This window comes from Papilio xuthus, unplaced genomic scaffold (genome assembly GCF_000836235.2).
Source record: "Papilio xuthus unplaced genomic scaffold, Pxut_1.1 DF825946.1, whole genome shotgun sequence".
Lineage (NCBI taxonomy): Eukaryota > Metazoa > Arthropoda > Insecta > Lepidoptera > Papilionidae > Papilio > Papilio xuthus.
The window spans coordinates 8,748,917-8,773,191 of NW_013532703.1; the positions used below are offsets into that span (position 1 = coordinate 8,748,917).

The following is a 24,275-nucleotide window of genomic DNA, read 5'->3' on the forward strand; positions in this document are numbered from 1 at the left end:
AAGCTCGCTGACAGTTGTAATCATCTTTATACATGCAATACTAATTCTATTGAGCGTCGGTGGCTCAGGGGTCATGCACTTGACTTGCCTTCTACAGTTCCTGGGTTCGTATACCACCATGTACCAATGTGTTTTTCGATTTCAGATTTACATTTGTACATTTATCTGATTTTCTTACGGTGAAGGAAAACATCGTGATGCAACCTGCATATAACTGAGAAGAAATTCAATGATATTCGTGTAGTCAATCAACCCGCACTGGGCCAGCGTGGTTGACTATGTCCAAGTCACCCGTGACTTAGGGTAGGCTCCGAGCCCCTCAGTGGGGACGTACAGTGAGCTGATGATGACTAATTTTATTACCATAGGAAAAGCGTTAATAATTAAATAAATTCATTTGATGTCTTCATTGCACTAAATTAGTATTTTCTACCAATTGCCTATGCGATTGTTTATATATATCTTGAAGATATTTCCACGTGTATTTGACATAATTAGGCTTTATATTTTATTGATTATTTTGTTACTCTATCACAAGATTAGACGCATTTATAGCATTGGTAGTTTCTGATATATTTCCTAAACTTATAGACGCCTGTAAATCAAATAAAGTTTTGCAATATAAACGTAGGAGTGACGTAAGTAGCTCTTGTCCGTCGAATAAAACCTTTTCTACGATTTTTTTACATAATTAATATATTTGAAATTCGAATATCTAATAACGTTTAAAAGAATCTTATAAGAAACTAACTTGACAAGCTTTTACTATTTGGAAATAGCGAAGCTAATACTCTTCTATTGAACAAGACTTATGGCTTGTCTTACCGCTTTAAAGTTCCTGATAGTCTGAAGACTTTTTGTACGATAGCTTAAAAAATTCAGTCCTACAATTTCCTGATAAGGCAATCAAGTAGATAACGTCTTAGATAACTAAGGGTTTTCGATTTACTTTTCAGCCATTAAAAATCACTTATTTCGTTTATTATTCGTCTGATCTTAAAATAATCTTACTTTCTTACTTATAAAAGCGAATGTTTAGATGAATATATGGATGTTTGTTTGAAGGTATCACCAGAATGGCTGCATAGATCTAGATGTAGCACATAGTCTGGAAGAAGGATAGGATAGGCTACTAATTAATCTTGTATAAAAATGCAAACAAAGTGTAGCTCTTAGTAAGTACTATTAGTAGCTACCACACTAAGATTTGTAACTAAGGGTGTCCCTAAATTACCTATTAATTTAATGAATAGCGTATATACTACTATATTAATATCTTAAAAAAAACTGATGATGAAATAAATGTATAATATGATACCTCCAGAAAAGATAATTTATTTTAATATTAATGTAAAGTTTCCCGGAGTTGATCCTTTGTTTTCAGTGGAACATTGTCGACTACAGACAAAGGCAATCTGATAATGGACGAAACTGCGGTCCCGAACTGCAATGCCATTAGTGTCATTTACATTTCGGTAGCTTTGTAAATTAAAACATTGTATATGTGAGCTATTTTATAATTATCCTAATTGTAAAACTATTAATACAAGATAAAACAAATAATAAAAAAATACATTGGCGCGCACACACTTACAGATTCACGTACGCACACGCACACATTCTGCATAAATGAATGCAGAATGAATGAATGCTATTTAAGGTCTGGATTAAGAGAAGATACTGACACACATCACCTTCTACAGGAGGTAGAGTCCAAAGAAATTGTAAATTTTTTGGATCATTAAGATTTATTATATATTTATAACTAGCTGTCGCCCACGACTCCGTCGGCGCGGTATTAAAATAGAACTTAATTGTAAGCCTATGTCTTCTTCCCCACTATGTTTTACATCTATACCAAATTTCAGCGAGATCCATGCAGCCGTTCTGGAGTTACTTTCAAATAAAAATCCATCCATCCAAACATTCGCATTTATAATATTAGTATGATTCAACATAAGAGACATCAAAATCAAGGAATCCAGTATTTATAATAAAAAACATAGTCATCCATCTGCTTGTATACAGATGTTTCGGTAGTGAAAACTCACAGTTTTGCTTTTATCTAAAACCACAAAGTTTTCAAATAATCCATCACACAAATGATAAAAGTGCGAGAGAAATTGATCGGACGTGACTGCGCAACAACGTTCCCGGGCGAGTGGGCGCGTGGGCGTCCCCGGGAACTCACCCACGCCACCTGAACTACAGGATTGTGCCTTAATCTCAACATACACGTGTCATTATTGATTTACCGAGCATTATCATACCTTTACTAAACAAACTCGCGTAGTGATTCCGTAATTTAATTCATCTCCACGACTCATGAGACATAAATTTCCAATTTTGTAACTCAACTCTTTGATAGTCTAGATTTACGAGTAACTTATCATTATAATAAGATCATTCTAAAAGGATTCCTTTTAACTTATCATGGCTCGAAATTTTTCCTTTGAAATATTATAGATAATAAAAAGCAAAATTTTCCTTGTCTAAATAATCAATTAATAACGTTAATTTCGTTCTCATATGACGTAAAAGGACTTTCAGCTTACATACTTCAAAGCTCGACCCAACTGTTTACGCTTCCACGCTTAAATTATACTGGCAAGAAAAAAATTAATGAGCCGCGAACGTAGAGGCGAGGAGGTTAGTTTACTGTATCTTAAATATTAAACGACAATTTTGAAAAAAGAATTATTATAATTTGAAATATAGCTGTCGCTCGCCAGTCTGTCTGTCCACGCGAAATTAAAAAAAATCCAGACTATGTTCCACATCCATGTCTAATTTGAGCGAGATCCATGAGACCTTCTAACAAACAACCATCCATCCAAACATTTATAATGCGTCCCGGAGGCTTAATTTAGTTCTCTTCGCCTTCCCTAACTTTTTCTTATAAGGAAAGGAAGGGAAGTGAAGTGGACTTTCCGGATATTTTCTTTCTGTGAATCCTCGTCTCCGTCGATTAAAGGTAGGCAACGCGTATGCAATTGCTTATGTCTATGGGCAACGGTCACTTCGCTATTTCAGCGAATTCAGGTGGCCGCTCGCTCGTTTGCCACCTTATGATATAAAAAAAACCTATTAGTAAAAAGTTAAATATTTTGTAGTTGCTAGATTATCTGAACAATTGAACTCACATCGTTATATCCCAACACAAAACATTTCTATTTTTATTCAAATAACAAAACACTACACGATTCGATTTTAGTATTTAATATTCTAATTTAATACCTTGATATTCTTCTAATATCATACTATTTTTACAAATGCAGTTATATTTTTTACACTATGATTTACTGCTAATTCATACTTAGTTAACCTGTTATTACTCACAGGGCGGGAAAACGGTAATGCTTGATTAAATGCAAGTGCTATGGAACGAGCCACCTATAAACACACTGACCCGGCACCCTGTACCCTGCCGCCCCATCCTCCCCACAGGGGACTAGCCCCCTTACACAAGTACGCACACAACGATCTGCCTCTAATACTTACAGTTCACTTTTACGCATGTACGTATAACGTATACTGAACCATCACACACACATGGATATTTCACGGGAAAACTGTTACCCACATATACAAAGCTGCATACGTATTTTCCCCTACCTACTTCATATCACAACCAAAGCAACAGATTCTGTAGCGTTGCAAGCGATAATGTAATTGATTTATCGCAACAGAAAAATAAATGGAGCATATTTAAATAGCTTAAGTTTGTAATAAATAATCTTGAACTACAAAGCCTTGTAATTGTTGACGTCACTTAATATAAACTCTTTTTATTACTGAATATTTCTATAATTATTTTAATTATAGAAACTGAAAGACGTCACATGTGCGTGCTACCTTTTATAAAACGGTAATATTATAAATATTGTATAAAATTTATACTATCATGTTTATTAATAGCATCGAAATTTATTTTTTATTTTTTAAGTCATTGAATTTTTTTCATGATGTATTCAATATCGAGTAAATACAATATAATAGTAACTCGAATACTCTTCTATGGAAGTCATTTTGTGGTGATATATTATTAAAAGAACTTAGTATACCTTTTTATTTTCCTGTCAGTCACGTGGCGTAGCGTGCAGTGCGTCTAGTTGAGGCTTAATGTGTCTTTTGTAAGGGAACAGGTGCGAATGACATCAAAATTACAAGTTTATTATTAAAAACATATTTATCATTCCTTCCTGAATTATTATTTAACATTTTATATGTAAATCTACATAATGTCATATCGTAAGTTGACGAATATCAAGCGTGACATTCGAAAATATTAGGTATTATGAAAATAGGTATTTAACGGTAATCTTAATATTTCACAACAAAAATAATTACCTTATGAATGAATGTCTCTATATAGGTACTTTAACATTATAAGAATAAATGCGTAGAACAAAAGTTTCATGAATACGTTAGCAAAGAACCATTACAGGTAAATTACAGAAGTCGAGACAATTTTCTTCGGCGACACAGAACTTAGTTCCGAGACTATTATTCATTCGACAAACATATCGAACGGTAGCAAGTTGACAACATTACCGTATACATAATACATAGCATGAGACGGTACACACGGCGGCACAGATTTGCATAATGACCCCCACTGTAAGCCCACATGACCCCGTTTTTTACCTAATCGGCATACGGCATCGGCGTTTTGTTTTGTTTCTCCATCACTACAATATCTTGTAACGACACTTTATCTCTCGCAAAGTTTTCTGAGACCGAAATTTCCGTTTAAAAAATATTCTTATCTTTGTTTTGTCAAAGATAATGACTGAGATGACGATATGTTTTACACAGAGATTTTGACGTCAGATACTCACGGTCAATGGCTCAAAATGTAATATAGATCTGGAGGAAAATTTGATAATAAAATATAGTATTTTTTTTATTTAAACATATTTATACGATGAGGTGTAATGAGGATGGAATTGAAATATTTTATTTCAATTCATAAGGTTCTGAGAGCCTAGTTGCGGGAACCAAATTCCAAATGTAATTTGTAAGTAGTTTAACAATTTGTCGTTGTTTACAGATAGCAGCTGTTGACGTCTACAGTAGCAGCCCGCTAGCCGGCCACGTGTCACTCGCCCCGCTCCCTACAACCCCTTCAAGATTGCTGCCACCATGGGTCGGAAGAAAATACAAATATCCCGGATCACAGACGAACGGAATCGGCAGGTTTGTTTACTTTCAGAGATTCTCAAACTTTTTTCTTGTGAACATTACCTTTCTTCTTTAACTTGATACCAGTTCTTCTGTGGACACCAGGACCACTTTACGGATCACTGACTTATCAGAGTCCCTTAGTAAAGGTTAAGTTTGAGAAGTTATTGAAGGTGCAAGTGAATTAGCTGTAAGCTGCTACATCGTAGAATATATTTTATGATTACTCTAGGTTTATTATTCATCCTGAGGTAGGAAAATAGGTTAAGTCAACTTAGTTTCATCCTTCAAGTTTAAATTGGTTACCGATTATTCTTAAGAAACATTTATATACCATCCTTTTAACTTACATGAAATGAAAATACTTTTATCAATCATTTAACAATTTGTCACTACCATTTATGATCATCTTATCAATTTCAACATGTCAACACTCATTATAAACATACCGTTCGCGAAATTGATAACGAAACAGTTATTTACAAAATAACTGTTTCGATATAGAAATTAATAATTTAAACGAGATCGTTATGTTAAGCAATGAATTTGTAATTTAAAGTGTCGAGTTCGATCTTCAACCTGTACCAATATGTTTTACGTCTTTCATATGTATTTTTAGACATTATTAGTTAGAATCCTTTAGTGCGAATGGCGCGCTTTCATTATAAAGTCAAGTGTCAGAATGATTAGTGAGGGGACATAGACGTTGTAATTTTAGTAAGGCTAGTGTTGTGCCAGTACACCGGCGCAGTGTAGGAATTTCTTCCTAACAGTATTAACCAACTTCTAACCAAAATTCAGATTTGATGTCCTTGCCCTGGGTGAGCGTAGTTGATTAGGGCCTAGTCGTAGGGAAGGCACAAGACCATTACGATACCTATATAATTTCGTGTTTTTTTTAAATAATGTAACCATTTTTTTTGTTAATTTACTAATATTTCTTATACAATTCAAACTAAGCTCTATGCTTGTGTTACTACATGGTTTACGACAATAGTCGAATGGCAGGATCGATCCATCGACCACGTGATCGTAAATCTGTATCCTTAACCATTAGGCTATTGAAGCTTCATTTATAAATAAAGAAAGTAATACGAAAAAAATAAAAAAGCAAGAAAAATAGTTTTGTAACAATCAAACATTTAGTTAAACGATTTCATGACAGAGAACGGAGAATATAAACGAATATACAAGGTTGCAAAGGGTAATGTGACCTCAGTATCCCGCCAACAGATGCGGTCCGCTCTCCCACTGCAAAACATTATCGCCAAGGGACAATGACCGCTCCCGTTAGTAATTTATTAATTATACGATTACACTTGTATAATATTAAAGACCAGTTTACACAGACCTCTCTCCCTGGTAAAATCCTTCTCATTGTTAGATGTTTTGACTGAATTCAAACGGCGGGGTGGATCAGTGATAAATGGTTTTGTAATAGAGAACAACTGAAATGGTAGTTGCGAAGGCCAATCTTTGCATTTTGACGGTGGCTTTGACCCTGAATCTATGTCTATGTGTAGATGAAGTTTTGTTAACATGAACTCCATTTAAAAATGATGAAAACTTGTATACAATGTTATTATTGTTTTGGTATTTACAATCTCGGAAAACTACATAACGGCTACTATTAAATTTTAACATAATTTGGTACTTATAGGATTTTAAATGGTTATCTTACTATCTTACTAATATTATACAAATGCGAATGTTTATATATTGGTTTTAGTTTGAAGTTTTCTCCAGAACGGATGAAGGGATTTAGATGAAATTTGGTAGACATATAGAACATAGTCTGGAAGAACACATACGCTATATTTTTTTTTGTTCTGTTCGATGGTATTCAGTGCAAATCAAATAAATTGCATAATCTTTATATCATTTTTATTATAGGTAATTTATAAAATTTATACAATAATTAATTATAATATAACGACTTATATAAAAAGCTTATCAACGCCTTGACAGCAAAATACCGCACTGCCAAAGAGATAAAACAGCGTGTGCATCGACTTTTTGTTTTGAGGAAAACAAAACAATGTTACATTTATTGGTTATAAATAACCACAAAACGGAATCACCAACGTGCATAATTGCGTGCTAATGTCGAATTTTAAATCGTAATGCGACGACACACAATAATTATTATCATTAATTATAATAAACGTCCCTGACCCAATAAATATTAACAATAACTTCATGTATAAATTAGACTTTCTTTATTAACAATTACATTGCCTTTTATCAAAATCCAATAACAAACAGAAAGAATGTAACGCTCATAAAAACTAAATTACCGTTTTTTATTTTCTTAAGCTTTTGCCGTTAACTGTCGCATTTCGTTAAAAAGGTTTTATTAGATTATAAATTTGTTAAATACTGTGGCGAATTTTTGGCATTTTGGCAAATCATAAAATAAACGTGGGAATTTAGTGTCATATAAGGTTGAATATTTTCTTTCTTGTATAAGCATTGCGGAAGAATTTTTGATATTGGAGATTTTTGAACATACAATCGTAAATTGCGATTAATATTTTGTATATGGATATTAAAATATTTATTTTGTAAAACCTGTATACACATATATAAACAAAATTCAAAGTTTGAAATACATAGCGTAAATTCTAGGTTCATTATTGTGAAGTAGATTTTTTTTTTAAATATTGACATTATTATTGAATAAACATTAATAAATTGATATCCAAGTATTATCTTAACATCTACAAAAATATTCCATACAAAATATATTCATATATTTAAGTAATTTAGTGATTTTTTAAGGTTTTTATTAATTTAAAAATTTTGTATCATAACAGGCAATAAAAGTTTTAACAAAATCCTTATCGAAAATCTTCAATATTTAAAAATATTATTTTCTCTGATCAGTATCAGATTCAGCATAAAAATTTAAAAGCATATAATATTTACCCGATAGTTAGTTGCCTCAATTAATCGATAAATTCCATGAAATATAATACGATGACCTAAGAATATTATAAGATAGAAACCTTCCTTTCATTAGCAGTCTTTCTCTTTTTGAGTCTCTTTAATATTTAAATTATTTGTTTTTTTATGTAAAAGAACAAATAAGCAATGGAATCTTTAGGATTTATTATCGACCGGCTGCGTGAGACTCCAACCACGTGGAATTAAAAAAAAAACTTAATGAGTTATGTGTTCTTTCAGAGTATGCTCTACATCTGTGCCAAATTGCATCAAGATCCATTCAGCCGTTCCGGAGATACCTTCAAAGAAACATCTCATTATTATTTATAAAAAAAAAATTTAAAACACAGTCTGGTATCACTGATCACAGTCCAACCTTATATTGAGCCTGTAAGCTAACTAGAGGATAACCAAAATCATTTCATACTTCCAGGTTACGTTCAACAAGCGCAAATTCGGCGTGATGAAGAAAGCGTACGAACTGAGCGTGTTGTGCGACTGTGAAATTGCTCTCATCATTTTCAGCTCAAACAACAAACTCTACCAGTATGCCAGCACTGATATGGACAAGGTAAACCGTTCATTTTATATACCGTGGGTTTCTAAGACTAGAATGTCTGTATAAAACATATCGTCACTGTCTTTCATCTTTGACAAAACAATTATAACATGTTTTTAATGGAGTTTTTGGTCTCAGAAACACACAGTTAACATGTTATTACTATATTAATAAAGTAAAAAATGACATTTATGGTAACAATTGTTTAATTTAGGAAAAAATAAAACGAATGTCTGATATCAAACCTATCAAACTCACAAAATACTTGAAACTTACAAAACTCAAATTAAAATTTTAAAGATGTAGCTTAAGTTTTCATTAGTTTTTATTAAAATATTAAAAATAAAGTATAATATTTGATATTAAGAAAATATTCTGATAAATAACTGTATGAAATTACAAGGTATCAGTTTTCATATGATGTTAAAACGTCTAAGGAAATCGTAATGACAACGACACTAAAGGTAATAATTAAACTTTTAAATTATTATATCAATTTAACCGTGTATGGGTTTACATGAAATTCGCATTTAAAGATATCACTAAAAACTGTGTTATCAATAAAGTTATTTCTTTATATTGTACTATTATGAATAAAATATTGCTTCAATAGTATTTACGTTATTCTAAAGTCTCCAGACATGAGAACGACATTCTGACAGACCCGACAAACACATTTGCATAATTTTGTTTCTGTCCTTGTTGGAGACTGACCAAATAAATTGTTAATTAACGAGACATTTCACCTGTTTGGGTATAACTCTTCTACGAACAAATATTTAAATACAAAATAAAAATAACAAGTGAATAAATAGTGAGAAATGAAACTACTAAAAAAAATCTCTTTGGGTCATACTATTCTACTCCGTAAAAACGGACGTCTTTTGATGGGTCATCAAGTCAAATGTCTACGAATGACGCAGTGTTATTGATGTTGTGGGATTGATGGTCATGGGTGCTGTTGTATGGTTGCAGGTTCTTCTCAAGTACACGGAATACAACGAGCCACACGAGTCGCTTACCAACCGCAACATCATCGAGGTACATTAAGTACGGCGTCATCTGTGTGCCCGTGATCGCAATGCAATGTCTATGCAATATTGACTTATCCCATTAACCGCGCGCTTTTACTTACACAAACAAACCTAATGCATATTCAACATTTGTTACTAAAAAAAAATTGAAAAAAAAACAACACTCCGTAGATCTCCATACTACCGTGTATTCCAATAAAGTAATTAAGTTAATCACGTATACCTTAGTATACCAGCATGCCAGTTTATTTCCTGTTAGAAATAATAAAAAAAAGAAAAAACCAAACCAAAACACCAGACCCTCGTGTTTCGTACTAACAGTTTACGACTAGACACCCCAAATGTTTATGTTGTTTTTTTTTCGTTGTTCAGCATGGGTTTTGTAAATATTTTTGTGTTTATTTGAATTAACCATACCTACCTACCACGAGTCCGAGATGTGATACAAGGGTAAAGTCAGTGTTGTATCATTGCATTCGACACTACACACATATGTACGCTAAAAAAATTTCACGTACAATTAAATTAGAGATTAGTGTAATTTTATTTTTTTCTTAATTTTCTTTCTAATTTTATTTGAAGCACTCTTGAACCCTCACTACATCCATAGAGCAATAAGCAAAGCTTATTTCAATTGTGGAACGATTGTCGTAGAAATTAAAATACTAATATGGTTTGTATAGAGGGTGTTTCTAATTTATGCATGTGAAAACCCGCCCATATAGTATATACGATTTTGGCTCGTCAAGCCACCTGAGCTGGTTTCGCTGACACTTACAGGCACTCACGAAGAAAGAGCATAAGAACGGAGTGATGTCACCGGACAGCCCGGAAGCCGAGCCCGAGTACAACCTGACGCCACGCACCGAAGCTAAATACACGAAGATCGACGAAGAGTTCCAAATGATGATGCAAAGGAACCAACTGAACGGCAGCCGAGTGGGCGTAGGCGTGACGGGTGCCAACTACAACCTACCCGTGAGCGTGCCAGTAGGAAGCTACGACCAGTCCATGCTGCAGGCCAGCCCTCAAATGCACACCTCTATCAGTCCACGGCCATCTTCTTCGGAAACCGATTCTGGTAAATACTTTTCACTCTTTTTTACTTGGTTTACCCTATGACTACGATATGCATAGTTGAGAGACAACTACGAACGTTTGAAACTGCTTTATTTTGTTTCGATTAAGAGGAAACTCAAACCTTTATTTCACTACTAACTTAAAACTCTATAATTTCCAGTATACCCTAGCGGAGGAATGTTGGAGATGTCGAACGGCTACCCGGGATCTGCGTCTCCATTAGGCGCGGCGTGCACGCCCTCGCCGTCCCCGGGGCCGGCGCCCTCGCCTCACCGGCACGCGCACAAGCAGCACCACGCGCCGCACCACTCGCCGCGACATAACAACCTGCGCGTCGTCATACCAGGCACCATGCCACCGCCGCAGGACGACATATCCTACACCGGAGAGGTGAGACAACTAACAAAATAGTAGAGAAAAAGAATTGATTAACCGTTGGTTTCTGGTACCAAAATCTCTATATAAAGTATATCATTATCTTTGACAAAACAGAAATAATAGTATGTTTTAATCGAAGATTTTGTCTTAGAAACCCACGGTAGATGATATAGAAAAGATTATGCAGAATCAACGGTGGATATATGATTTGTATTAAAATAAAAACTCAAACTAAACATAAATGTTCAATTTTCAAATAAAAATCTACATTGTTCCCCTCAAATCCTCATACTCTTTGTTAACTTCAAATCCTATTTTGTTCCAAGTTTAAATTATTTTTCACGATTTCCAGACACCACTCAGCTACTCAGGACTCGGCAATTTCGGACCACAGGACTTCAGCATGACCTCGGACATGGGAATCGGACTATCTTGGGGAGCGCACCAGTTGCAGACACTACAGCACAACAGGTACATGTCTGTGCCCAATCTTTTTATATCCAACATCACTATTATCGGTCCATTTATCATGCTTATAATCATCTGCATTTAAACGCGGTGAGTCAAGTAGCCTCATCATTCCTAGCTTTCCTAACTGATTACAACGCGTGCAAAATAACATGAGACCTTCGTTTAGTTTACTCTGTTTTATGCTGCGTTAACAAACGCATATCTCATGTTTTTGTTGAATAGTACATTCCATACTAATTCGGGGCAGCTGGTTACAATTCGTTTCTCCATTCTGTAGTTATTCGTAATTTATAAGAAAATAAGACTAAAAGAATTGCTTATTTATATTTGCACTTATTAACAAATATCCTGCCTCATTTCAAATAATCTGTATGCATTTCAAAATGTACAACATAATGTTAGCTTTGATTGTGTCGATTAACGAGTGATTTAAAAAAAAACTATACAAAAATAAAATTATTTTATTTAATTGCTTTTCACCAAATCATACATCATTGCATGATAAAATACATTTATCATAATTGAAAAACAGTTATTTTTTATAACCAGAATTAAATTCATTTTATTAACATTAAAAAAGAATCTTAACATATACCAATACTACATCGAGTATATGATGACGTATAAACTTAAATGCAAAGATATACTTTGTTTTAAATTTTCATGAAAAAAGTAAAAAAAATTGGCTCCGCCGTAACAGCTTTTCGCTGCCGTGACCAGGATTCGAACCTGGGTTACTACGGCCACAACGTAGGGTCCTAACCACTAGACGATCACGGCTATCGGAGCCAGTGATTGTCAAATGAATTCACCGATTTTATAGTGTTATTGAGGTTAAACATGTTCCGCACGATTACTCTTGTAACGTGTATTTTTTTTTATGTTCAAAACATAGACGAAAACTTGGTAGAAAAACAACAGTAGAGTTAGTTTAAATAGAGTGATTTTGTTTAACTGAATTTACGAGAACCTAATAACTTTCTTGAATTCAATGTATACTTAAAAATAATTTCAATTAGTTTAATAGTGTTTTTAGCGCTATATATTAAAGAGGATTAAGATTGAAGTTTACTCTGCAGTTTGCCGGTACTGGGAGGCGGGGGGACACCGCCGCCCGCGCCGTCGCCTAGCAACGTGAAGATCAAAGCGGAGCCGGTGTCACCGCCGCGAGCGCCCGACCACCTGCACCGCGCGCCGCTCGCACCCGCGCCCGCGCCGCAGCCCGCGCATCTCTCTGGAGTCATCGATGGTGAGATCACTTTACATATAACACCCCTAACAATAACTACACCTAGATCTAACCTATAGTAATTTTAACTGACTTTTTTTTTACCAGTATGACCTTTTTACTTTATATCTCTTCCTTCAAACTCCAAAGAGATTATTGCTTAATATAGATAAATAAATGTTCCATGACTGCCAATCTTATAATAACATTGTATGTTGCATACTTGATAAGGAATAACTTTTTGAATTAGACTTTACCATATAGTTAGATATATTCATTTCAGGTTCAGTAACGTCAAGCAACATGGGCTCGCCGGCCGGGCAGGACATGCGGCACGCGAACACCGTGCCGCTGGACTACGAGCAGCCGCACACGAAGCGGCAGCGGATCGAGGGGTGGGCCACATAGCTAGGCTGCGAGGCCTTCGGCCCCTGCCCGAGGCCCCTGCACCCGCACTGCTGAACCCCCAGCCCCGGTACCGTCCTGCCGTCCTACGTTCTATATCACAACCCACACCGGCTCTTTCCCTCGGTGCTGAATTCAAAATATATCAGTGCTAAACTATCTAAAGTCTGACATGGTAAGGTGCATCTCAATTGAAGGTGCTCAAAATTGATGGCACGGTACGCGTATTGGACATTACATTTCAAAAGCTCCGTCGGAAAGGAGCTGATGCTAAATATTTCCTTTCATAGAATGAGTCGATGACAGCAGAACAAATGCTTACCCCTTCTTTAATACGTAATTACTATATTTGCACGTGCAAGTACACTAAAGAGTAAGGTTAAATGTTAAATTTAAGTACAATGTTACAGATAAATGCAAACTTCTTGAACAACTTTTTTGTAATAATTTAAACGTACATAAGGTATACATAGGTCGCTGTATCCCATGTAAATAGAAAACATTATATGTACAATCCGTGCCATTGTCTGTTTAGCTTAAAATTTAGTCAATTTAAAATTAGTAATAGTAAGTGAAGACAAACGTTGAGGTTCAAATGAGGGAACTGTCTGTGAGCAGCCGAGTGACGTAGTGCGACGTGGCGACGTAGTCCGAGGTAGTGCGTCGTGGCGACGTAGTCCGAGGTAGTGCGACACGGCGACGTAGTGCGACGTGGCGACGTAGTGCGTAGCAAAGACAACAGTGTGCAAGTGCGTGACAGACTACAAAACGAATGTTGACATTTGTGTTAGTGTTTTAAAAGTTTTTTTGTGCCATTTTAAAAATATAATTATAGTGTGACATCCGAACTTTGAATCTTTGTAAATTAAGTAAGCGTAGTCATCACTGAAGATAATAAGTTATATGTATTGGAAATTGTATGTATTGACATATTTATACATGAGAACATAATAATATTTACATAATATGTATACACGTCCCGTTAGGAACGAATGTTATGTAATATAAGTAGATAATGTTAGCTAGACTCGATATGAAGGTACCACACGAAGCTTTAAAATTCTTATGATTACACTCGCACTCTACGCAGTCTCGTAAGCGAACAAACACCGTTTACATTGTATGGAAACTAGAGCCCTGCAACTTACCTCTCCTCTCTCGCTCAAACACTACTCACTAATATGTCTATACACAGAACTTGATAAACCTAACGAAGGTGCGGGAAACTCATTGTCAGACCAAAAAAAAAATCAAAGTCAATTTTGAATATCATAAATTGTAAAAGCGTACTTGTAAAGTACATATGTAAGTATTTATGTATCTATTTAGTGGCTGTCGGTTGCTAAATGAAAAGTTAAAGCTTGTTAGAATGATATTTTGTTAATGTGATCTGAAGCTGTAACGATTCTATTTAACTCGTAAGAGAATATATCCATCTAATTATATAAAATAGCTTTACAGATACACAAAAGAAATATATTTATCACATGAAAAAATAACCTATTTTGGTACAGCACTATAAAATCACGTCCGCCCTATTTTTAGATATTATGTAAACACTGTATAATACAATAAATTTAGTATATAAATATATAAACAGCTTATGTATAAATATTTATCATTGTTTTTATATCATTGTTTGCATCATTATTGATGTCGCTTGAACCTGTTCTCCTTTTCCTATAAAAATCATCTCGGAATTAAAAAAATAAATGTTTTTAAAATAATGAATCATCCTGTGATGGATTTTGTTTTTTGTTATCATTGATCCCTTGTAATCTGTTCACTGTAGTTGCCTTATTCACTGTGCCTAATGTGACCATTTTATACGATGTTTGTATTTATATATTGCTTGAATCTTCATAATAACAGATAATTTTAAATGTACAATGTTATTGTTATCACCTAATTGGTGTCATTATTGATGTATGAAGTACCATTGTCTTCATGATTTTGTTATACAAATATATTGTTAGTACGGACATAAATTTGTCATTGTAAATATTTATAATATAAAATAACACGTGTATACATGAATTAGAGGAATACTTCACATCACAGTAACAAAATTTTAATATGTATTAGTTAAATGTACAGGGATGTAACCAGTTTTGATGTTCAAAAGTCTGAACGATTATAAAAATGTATTTTTCGCATTGTAAAATATACACGACTAGTTTATAAAGTTGAAATATTTTAATACTTGTACGTAATCAATGTTGTCCCCAACTACGGGATTTATATAAAATTGGTGTACTTTAAATGTTAGTATTATATTGTTGATGTGATAACACACTGTTATGATTCTTGTAAAGAAATTCTAAAATACAGTTTACTCCGTTTCGGTTATCCGTTCCTAGTAGTTTGTTGCCGTAGAATTCCACTGTGTTGATATTTTTTGACAAAACAAAAACATACATGCACTAATAGAATTACGACAGTGAAATTCTACGGTTACAGAATTGATTTTGCATTCTAGAAAATTGCTCAAACGTTAAGTTTTGGTCGTATGAAATTGTTTGGAAATGATCCTTGAATTTTTTCTTGTCCTTAGTAGCTTGTTTCAAAAGTTACCTGTCTATCAAAGATTCTGATACTCTGATCAAATTGTTAAATGTAAAAAACTGGTGTTAATACATTTACTTAGAAATAATATCTATTTAAAGATGAGTTTATTTACAATAAATGTAGCTCGTCTTAATCGAAATACTTGAATTCACATATGAGACAAAGCGTCATTGACCGCATTGTTGAAGCACATGTACTAAAATGTTGTCATCTCTCTTACTCTCTTTTATAAAACAGAGATAACTATATGTTTGTATTAGTGTTTCGTCAGTGTCAACTCGATGATGTTAGCTAGTTTGTCGACTGCACATAATATATTTTAACTTCTTGTATAAAATATTTGATCAGTAAGCTGGTATTGGGAGCATAATTTCCGAGGTTGTGAGCTTTGCTATCGGGAATGATTTCACATTTAATTAATTATTAATATTTAATTATTCATTTGGACGCACAACCGTGTTGTGTGTTATTGTAAAAAGCGTTTGATCGTTTTGTTTTTTAGTATTACCTACATTTGTGCATGTTTACCTTGACGCTGTGTACCAATAGCAAAGGGCTATACACCTTCCGTTCAGCTTATAGAATTATAAATTTGTTGCATTTAATAAAAGATAGTAATAAGTGTATATTGTTTGACATCGCTTGAGATATTGCGCGGTAGTTTGAAGCCACGCCTGACCCGTCTCTTGCTATTGCTCCACAGCCTTCCTTATGTACGACCCTAATAGATTTTAGATATATCTATGAATACATATCCTTTATGAATACTCAAGTCGATTTCACAGTTGTTCGTTTTGTAACATCAGTCGTGCAATACGTAATGTAACAAATGCTTAGGTAGGTATTAGGTATATTTTCGTTTGAATTTACAACAAATCGAAATCTTGTTGTATTTTATCGATATTTTTACTGTTAGTGTCGAGACGGCTGCGATTTTTCGGAGCCGTCTCATGGGAATTTAAGTCATATTGCATAATTATTTTGTAAGTGTGAGGCCGGGCCAAATATTGCATTACGTAAGGTCGGTTATTGTGTGCGGCGTGTCAGCCAGCCAGCCGACTCTGCCCTGTATAAAGTATGAATTGTGAACATCGACAACATCTCAGTGGTTTGATGGATTGGTATTTTAATGTTAATGGACAGTGTTAGAAAATTGTTATAAATTATTTTGATGACTGTTCGAACGATAATAAAGAGTTGGATGTCAAAATTGTATGTCATTTCTTAATGTCATTTTACACTCACGACTATCCTTTTCTCTAAACAGATATATAAACACGGCTAAACACTCACGTATATCCGTCCGGTTTCCGGTTTTATATATCAGTTTCCGGGTATCAAGTTCAGGTTCCGGGTTTCGTCCGGTCCGGGTTTATATATCAGTTAAGTATAATGTCTCACGAAATTTAAATATTTAATATCCTTTTCTCTCTCTACAAACTACAAACGATATAAACCAAACATGATTTATTACTTAGAACACATTCACTGCCATTATTTTTACATGTTAAAATGATTCTTAGAGCTAGTTGTTAAAAAATCTCCAATTTAAATTCAATCACATTTATATTATCTAACTTGTTTTAAATTACTTCAAGTAGGTAAATATAAGAATCACACACTAACTCTATTTGTTCACATATTCTCCAACAGGACTGTTTGTTTTTACACCTTCAATCTCAAATAATCTTTGTTCCAAAGCATGTTTCGTATGATTCATTTCAAATATCTCCTGAACTTCTCTATCCATATCCGCAGAACTTGATTTCGAACTAAATTCAAATACATTAAACTCATTATGTACTGTAATACTTTCTTCTGAAACATTTATAATTTGACCGTTCAACGAATCTGTGGATTCACTTGTATTTAAACCGTTTTCACGGATCTCATACGCGTTGGGTATTAAATTTTCTGAACTAAGAGAAGAAGGTTTTGTTCGTTTCATTGTACATTTTCTTGAACAACCTCCCATCCATTCGCTTAAAAGGGCTCCACTAGCTATTAGGAACCCAGCACCGAGAAGAAGAAACATTCCTTGCGTATCTTCTAGAGTCAGTCCTTTCTCTTGTACTGAATTTACTTTTTGCGACACTTTACCCACCTGAAATGTTGAAGTCATAACTTACCTATTCTATGTGCAAGACTTGTTTTTTGTAAAAATGCATAAAGATTAAAAAGGGAGAAATCATCATCTCCCTATCGCATTCTCGTAGGATCGGCATAAAGTAAATAAAAATATTAATAAACATATTCCTAGAATAATTTAACTTTTGCTGACTTGACTACTTATTTTTACCCTCTCACGTAATGATTAGGTCTATCATTGAGTATTAATCGTTATCTTGTGGAATGAAAAGTTTCTGAATTAGTTAGGATAAACTTAAACCTATTTCATACCGATAATCTTCCAGTGGAACTCCGTTGTATTTCCCAACGGACCTCATCAACGATTTTATTTATGATTCCGCTCTGCAGTAACCTACTAACGTCACCGCTGAGCTTGTCGTGGTACACGGAGTTCCGAGGAAAGCCCAGTGCTACTTGAAACGGCGCGAAGCATTCACTTGATATGTGTAACTTGGCACGTTTGGAACTGGAAATTAAAACTGTCAATTAGAAGGGCCTATTTTAAGACCTTCAAGTAAAGTATTAGATATAACAAATAAGTTAACTGACATATAATACTTGTTGTTAAAATAGTTATCGTTTCACAGATTGTGAAACATGAACGACAACTTTATTTAATAATTGTGTTCCAAGTAACTGATTCATGACTTACTTGAACTTAATGAAACATATCATAATATAAATAGCAACAACAAGATGACTCCAATGGGTTATTTTAACCAGAAGTCACTTTTCGACAAAATAGGGTACATATAAATATATCAAAAATTTATTTACAGAAACCGATTATTTAGAGCAACTCATTTGAGACGTTGGCTATTGAGCTCATGATGGTCTTTCAAACTGTCGACTTCTAAGTTATTAATTACCTTATAAATATTTAAATACAGTTTTATTTCTAGTGTTACATAATTGTTAACATGCCTCATATCAGTAAAATTTGCAAGAACGATATATTCGAGTTCAGCTTGTGATCCTAAAAATGCATACGGCCAGAAGAACGCCCTTGTAACATTTCTGATGCCTGACCTCACATCTGGTACGTATTCTATTTTCTTAAAAAGTTTATTTGTGTTAGGGTCGGAAGAATTTAGGAACCATGTTTCCCATCCGCCTCTATCTGAAAAATGTAAAGATGAAACATATTTTGGATAGTATATTAAGCTAACATATTTATTAAAAATTTTATATGTCCATTTATTGATTTATAATATGACCAATTACCTTACCTAAAGTGCCAACTCTATAAAATCCCGTAAGCAATTGTTTAATGGTATCAACGGTATCTGGGAAAATTGGCAAAGTGACAAACGCAATGATACATCCAGTGTAGCAACTCGTTATTATTATTGTAAACAGCCAGTACCAACCTTAAAAACAAATTATTACAGTAAAAAGAAAAAATCGAATATAGTACAAAATATACAAAAGTCATACCGATGAGTAGTCTTGTAGTGATCTTCGTCGTCTTACTCCACGAATTTTTACCCACAAAAGTGAAACAATTCGTAAAAGTTCCAAAAACGTACCAAAACATATTCTCCACTTCACCTGAATTGTTAATCAAATGCCGTAAAGTATGTTTATCAGAAAAGGCTAGAGGAAAAATGGCGAGCAAGTACGTAATCGTCAGTGCTAACCAAACATGCCAATGAAATGGTCCTAGAATTGCTCGATATCTGAAAAAAAACTAATGGTAGATTTAGTTGCCTAGTAATGGTATTTTGACACCAAAATCCCCGTTTAAAACATAATGTTATCTCTATTTTAACAAAGATAATGACAGGGCTGGCCATATGTTTTATACAGAGATTTTGGTCTCGGTAACCAAAAGTATGTCTCGCCAATGTAACAGTCTTCATACCTAGGTAAAGCAGTGGACATGAGTGTTATGAAAACTGCACAATCATGCGAATGTGGGAAACTTAAATCCAAGTTAAACAATCTCTCGCTCGTTACATACAAGCCCGCAGCTGCTATGTCCGCTCTATCCATCATAACTTCTTTTACAACAGCTGCACCTGGTCTAAAAAGTGTACATTTTTAGTATCTTGTATCGATCTCGATTAAGTATTATATACTTACAATAATTAATAATTTTCTTACCCCAAACTTAAATCACGCGGTTCAACAATCTCAATTGAAAAGTTATTTCTTTTAGCTAACAAATTCAGAAGTCTCATCTCAATTCCGTCCCAAGTTACTTTCATATTACCGTCCTTGGGGTCGATTATGATCCTAAATATTTAACAATTAATAAAATATTTAGCTTTCAAATAATCTAATAGAGCGTCGATGGCTCAGGGGCTAAAGCACTGGAGTTCTAATCTGCAGGTCCTGTGTTCGAATCCGGCCATAACAACGCGTTTTTCAATTTACACATGTACATTTATCCGAAATTATTACGGTGAAGGAAAACATCGTGATGCAACCTGCAAATATCGAAGAAGTTATGTGTGGAGACAACCAAACCACATTGGGTCAGCGTGGCTGACTATGGTCTAGTCCCTAACTTATGGTAGGCTCCGAGCTCTCCGATGGGGATGTATTTTGAGCTAATGATGAAATAACCTATTCTATAATCCTACAATTTACCTTTTAAATATGAATGGCGGTATATCTGAAGCTGCTACAGTGAATCGGTGGCCTGCATACCCTTTAATCACTTTAGAGGGAAATAAATTAACTTGTCTAGAAAATTTATTATCAGACCAAGAGTTTAGTACAACAGGTTTACTAGCGCCTAAGCCATCTGTATACAATTCGTGCGTATATAAAATATATGGGGCTTCCTGGAATTAATAAATCCAATAAAAACATTTGGAAAATCATAAAAAAAGAATCATTTCAAGTATCTAGTTGCAACAAGATAATCTAACAAATTACCGCTTTATTGCCTTTTTCTCTGAAGCTTTGTCCAATTATGAGTAAATTGATAAACATCCTAGAAAGATGACTTGAGAGAAATTCATGTACAGTCCATTGCGATGATCTTGCTACTACTATTACCTTACTTTCAGATTGTTTGCCCAATACATTCGCTATTCTTTTCACATCTGATAGAAATACTATGTAATGGAGACAATGTTGACGAATTGTTAATAAATTTGGTTCTTTCAATTTATTATTGTCGTCAATATAACCATGAGTGAAGGATGTAGGAAAATTCTTCAAGAAATTTTGGAATAATTGAATCTCTTCCGTTTTAACTTTTTTATCATAAAGTATAATCGGAGTGCAATCCTTTAAATATGTTAGTGTTATATTATGAAGTAAGGATATGAGGGAAGATCTAAGATTATTCGGATTCATTTCTCTTAAAAAGTGTTCATGCCATAACTCTTCTTTTGTTTCAGGATTGCCATGAAACACTGGATCTATCGCCCTCTTAGCTGGACTTTCAAACATTGTCCTATTACTTTGAAAAGGTTTCCAATCTGAATAAATGTTATATTTTGCAACCATTCCTTTGGAATAAGGTTTATCTTTCCTTCCAACCGTAACATGCTTTATTTTGCTCTTTGTCAATAGTGATTGAGACGCGTAGAATTCTATTTGCTGGCTGATAACTTCATTATTAAAAGTAAATAAAAACATTATTTGCAAAAACTTCATTCTGTTTTATCAGTGGTGGTTCGGTAATGTGTGAAATAAAGCCTCGTTCTACCTTTATGTAGTGTTTTGTTTGACCTTGATGCATGATACAGTGGTCAGGTGATATGATTGAATTTTAATTTTTTATGACTCCATCGCTACGTTTCGATCATGAACACTAAAAACGGATCATAAAGTAATTCTTCGGACTGTACGAACTATGAAATATATAACAACCAAAGACATTCAACTTTTATCAATGGACAGTGTTTCAAAAAACAAACCTAATAAGGTTGTCTTGGAAGACCTTGTATTTGGGTATGTTAAGTTTCCTAAATGAAGAAAATAATTGAAACATCAGATAATTTGTAGCGTTTATTATTTATTATCGATCACATAATTTCTTTACAAAAACATATTAATAAATCGATAGCAAATTACATTACCCCCTTGCTCTAAACGACACTGGGCTCAATAATTGTCATGTCAAAGATAAAATCGAAATAGCCGGGTACATATAAAAAATAATGCTTATGTGAAAAAGGTATATCCAATATTAAATACTAAATCTATATTTACAATAATAGTACTTAATAAAAAAAAATCTAATTTTAAATAGATTCGTAGCAAGCGCTTTTAACCACTTTAGTTGCTTTAGCATACCAAAGCTAAAATTAAAACTAAAATTAGGAAATTTATAGCGCGTATGCTTGTGGTTCCAAAACTGGTACGATTGTTATTTTTGAATTATTATTATAATTGAATTATAGGTAGTTGATTTAATAAATATGTCATTTTAGTTGTCGCGTAGACATGTGCTACATCAGAGCGATGTAGACAGACGTCTACGCAATGCTAAGATATTTGTAAAAAAAAATATTTATACGCGTTTCCAAGTCAAGACAAATAAAAGTTACTTTAAAAAGTAGTAATTAAAATATTTTATTAATTCAACTATTGTTTAGAGAAAATTATAGGATGGATATTATTGTAAAATATTGTGAGCAAAATTTGATTTGTAAAGTTATATGTAATTAACGAATTTAAGCGTAAAAGGAGGCGTATCTTTTATTTACAAATGTCTTGCTTTAGATCAGCGTAAACCTATCTTTAATCATATTTTTAACACGCCGTTATCTAGATATGAAACTTATTCTATATCTAAATATAAACTAATACTATATTTACATTTTATTCAAAAAAGGCAGTGTCAACTACAAAGCTGGCAAGATCAGAAAATTATTTTCTAAATTTTAATATGGCTTCCATATGGACAGTCAGATCTTCGTGAAACTGATACAAAAAATCTATAGAAAACTTTCTTTCGACAATTAATTACGAAGTAACATAATAGATATAAAATTGGCAAAGTTTTACAAACTTTTCTGATACTAAAATTCATAGTTAATTAGAATAAAAGTTACATGAGTATACAGGATGATTGAAAACACATAATATCACAGTTTCCAATACAAAATACAACGGGTAGCTTATACAGGGCGAGTTTACACCATTATTTCAAATGAAATTGTTTTGGATCAAACATTTTTGTGACCACCGAAATCTAAATGGCACTCTGTAGCTGGTAATAAACAATTTCTATTATCAAATAATTTACATGAGAATGTCCTTGCCTCGTTGGCTTATTATTTTACTTATATCACTTGTCAAGGACGGACACGTTTTTCTATTAAGCTATTACGTATTAATTATTCGTCGATTTCATTGTCGATGCGTGATGATTTGATACCGGTCTTTCCTGTCCAGGGGTAGATCTCCGGGCACGGTTGGCACGTTCTCATGTATCTCACACCAGATTTATGCCAGAGGTTGCAAACCTTTGGGTTGTTGCATTTTTTCGGACGATCCTGAAAAAAGGAGAGATTAATTAGAGCCAGTTGGCAGCTAAAAAGGTAGGTTAGGTTTGTACTCATGTTGCTTTTAAAATTAAATTAATCTGATTTTATTTAAAAAAAATGTAAAGAGTTTTTAATCATGACTTGTTTGGGTTACTTACTGGGTAGTTGCACTGGAAGGGCTGGAAGTTATTGAGCCTGGAGATGGGCGTGGGGTCGCGCACCCACTGTAACGCCTGCCAGTTGGTCACGATCCACACGTCCTTCATCTTATTGATGTAATCGAGGAACATTATGAAGCCCTCTTTGTGGTGCGGCTGCGTGAACCACGCCGCGTGGTAGAACAGACCGAATGGAGCTCTGGAATACGTATTTATTTAATGTAGTAAGTATTAGCCGATAATTTTCTAATGTTTCTTTTTACCATTCCAACTAAGCTCTATGCTTGTGTCACGTGGTCCAAGATAACAGTGTAATAGCGAGGATTCAAACCCACGACACGATGGACGGTTGTCCGTAGCCTTACCCATTAAGCTAATAGTGCTTCATTATATGTATTAATTTAAGAAGTTTTACTGCCACACTCAGAGGCATTTAACCGAGACACTTAGTACGAGAAATCTACTAATTAAGTGACCATTAAACGATTCTCAATGACTAGCATTACCTGTTCGTAGTATAATGTCTATCGAAGTTCTTGAGCAGCATCTTGTAGACGCCCTCGGCCTCAGGCGGGTTGGCGCACGCGTCGCCCATCGAGCACCTGCCGCCGTTCAGGTCCTGCCACATCACCATAGGCACTTCCCAAACACCTGAAATTACATACAATAATTTCATGGTCA

General features: G+C 34.1%; 3 protein-coding genes and 1 non-coding gene across 12 annotated transcripts in view; 1 reads left to right on the forward strand and 3 right to left on the reverse strand.

Moving 5' to 3' along the window:
* The window catches only part of Mef2 (myocyte enhancer factor 2), a 51,312-nt gene extending 34,237 nt beyond the window's left edge, over positions 1 to 17,075 (forward strand). The window contains exons 2-9 of one of the 5 annotated variants that reach the window (XM_013320978.1): positions 5,054 to 5,199; positions 8,564 to 8,701; positions 9,665 to 9,730; positions 10,504 to 10,804; positions 10,964 to 11,193; positions 11,534 to 11,658; positions 12,732 to 12,901; positions 13,149 to 17,075. In XM_013320978.1, the coding sequence (XP_013176432.1) occupies positions 5,146 to 5,199; positions 8,564 to 8,701; positions 9,665 to 9,730; positions 10,504 to 10,804; positions 10,964 to 11,193; positions 11,534 to 11,658; positions 12,732 to 12,901; positions 13,149 to 13,288 (1,224 nt within the window). In that variant the 5' untranslated portion in view covers positions 5,054 to 5,145 and the 3' untranslated portion in view covers positions 13,289 to 17,075. The remainder of the gene's footprint in view (positions 1 to 5,053; positions 5,200 to 8,563; positions 8,702 to 9,664; positions 9,731 to 10,503; positions 10,805 to 10,963; positions 11,194 to 11,533; positions 11,659 to 12,731; positions 12,902 to 13,148) is intronic. The other 4 variants (XM_013320981.1, XM_013320979.1, XM_013320980.1 and 1 more) reach the window with 4 other exon arrangements.
* On the reverse strand, positions 12,361 to 12,432 carry TRNAH-GUG (transfer RNA histidine(anticodon GUG)). Its single transcript has one exon. It is a non-coding gene; the product is annotated as a tRNA-His (tRNA).
* A 405-nt stretch (positions 17,076 to 17,480) lies between the features above and the next one.
* Ir21a (Ionotropic receptor 21a) lies at positions 17,481 to 21,580 on the reverse strand. The gene is made up of 9 exons (XM_013320285.1): positions 20,870 to 21,580; positions 20,579 to 20,775; positions 20,090 to 20,221; positions 19,848 to 20,009; positions 19,421 to 19,662; positions 19,213 to 19,353; positions 18,908 to 19,103; positions 18,254 to 18,449; positions 17,481 to 17,957 (listed from the first exon to the last, which is right to left on the reverse strand). Exons 1-9 carry the CDS (start codon positions 21,578 to 21,580, stop codon positions 17,481 to 17,483), a joined length of 2,454 nt encoding a protein of 817 aa, XP_013175739.1.
* A 359-nt stretch (positions 21,581 to 21,939) lies between these two features.
* Positions 21,940 to 24,275, reverse strand: part of Cda5 (Chitin deacetylase-like 5) — a 74,568-nt gene continuing 72,232 nt past the window's right edge. For all 5 annotated transcript variants that reach the window (XM_013321180.1, XM_013321179.1, XM_013321178.1 and 2 more), the window contains 3 exons: positions 24,101 to 24,245; positions 23,595 to 23,793; positions 21,940 to 23,445 (listed from right to left, as the gene is read on the reverse strand). In XM_013321180.1, the coding sequence (XP_013176634.1) occupies positions 23,287 to 23,445; positions 23,595 to 23,793; positions 24,101 to 24,245 (503 nt within the window). In that variant the 3' untranslated portion in view covers positions 21,940 to 23,286. The remainder of the gene's footprint in view (positions 23,446 to 23,594; positions 23,794 to 24,100; positions 24,246 to 24,275) is intronic.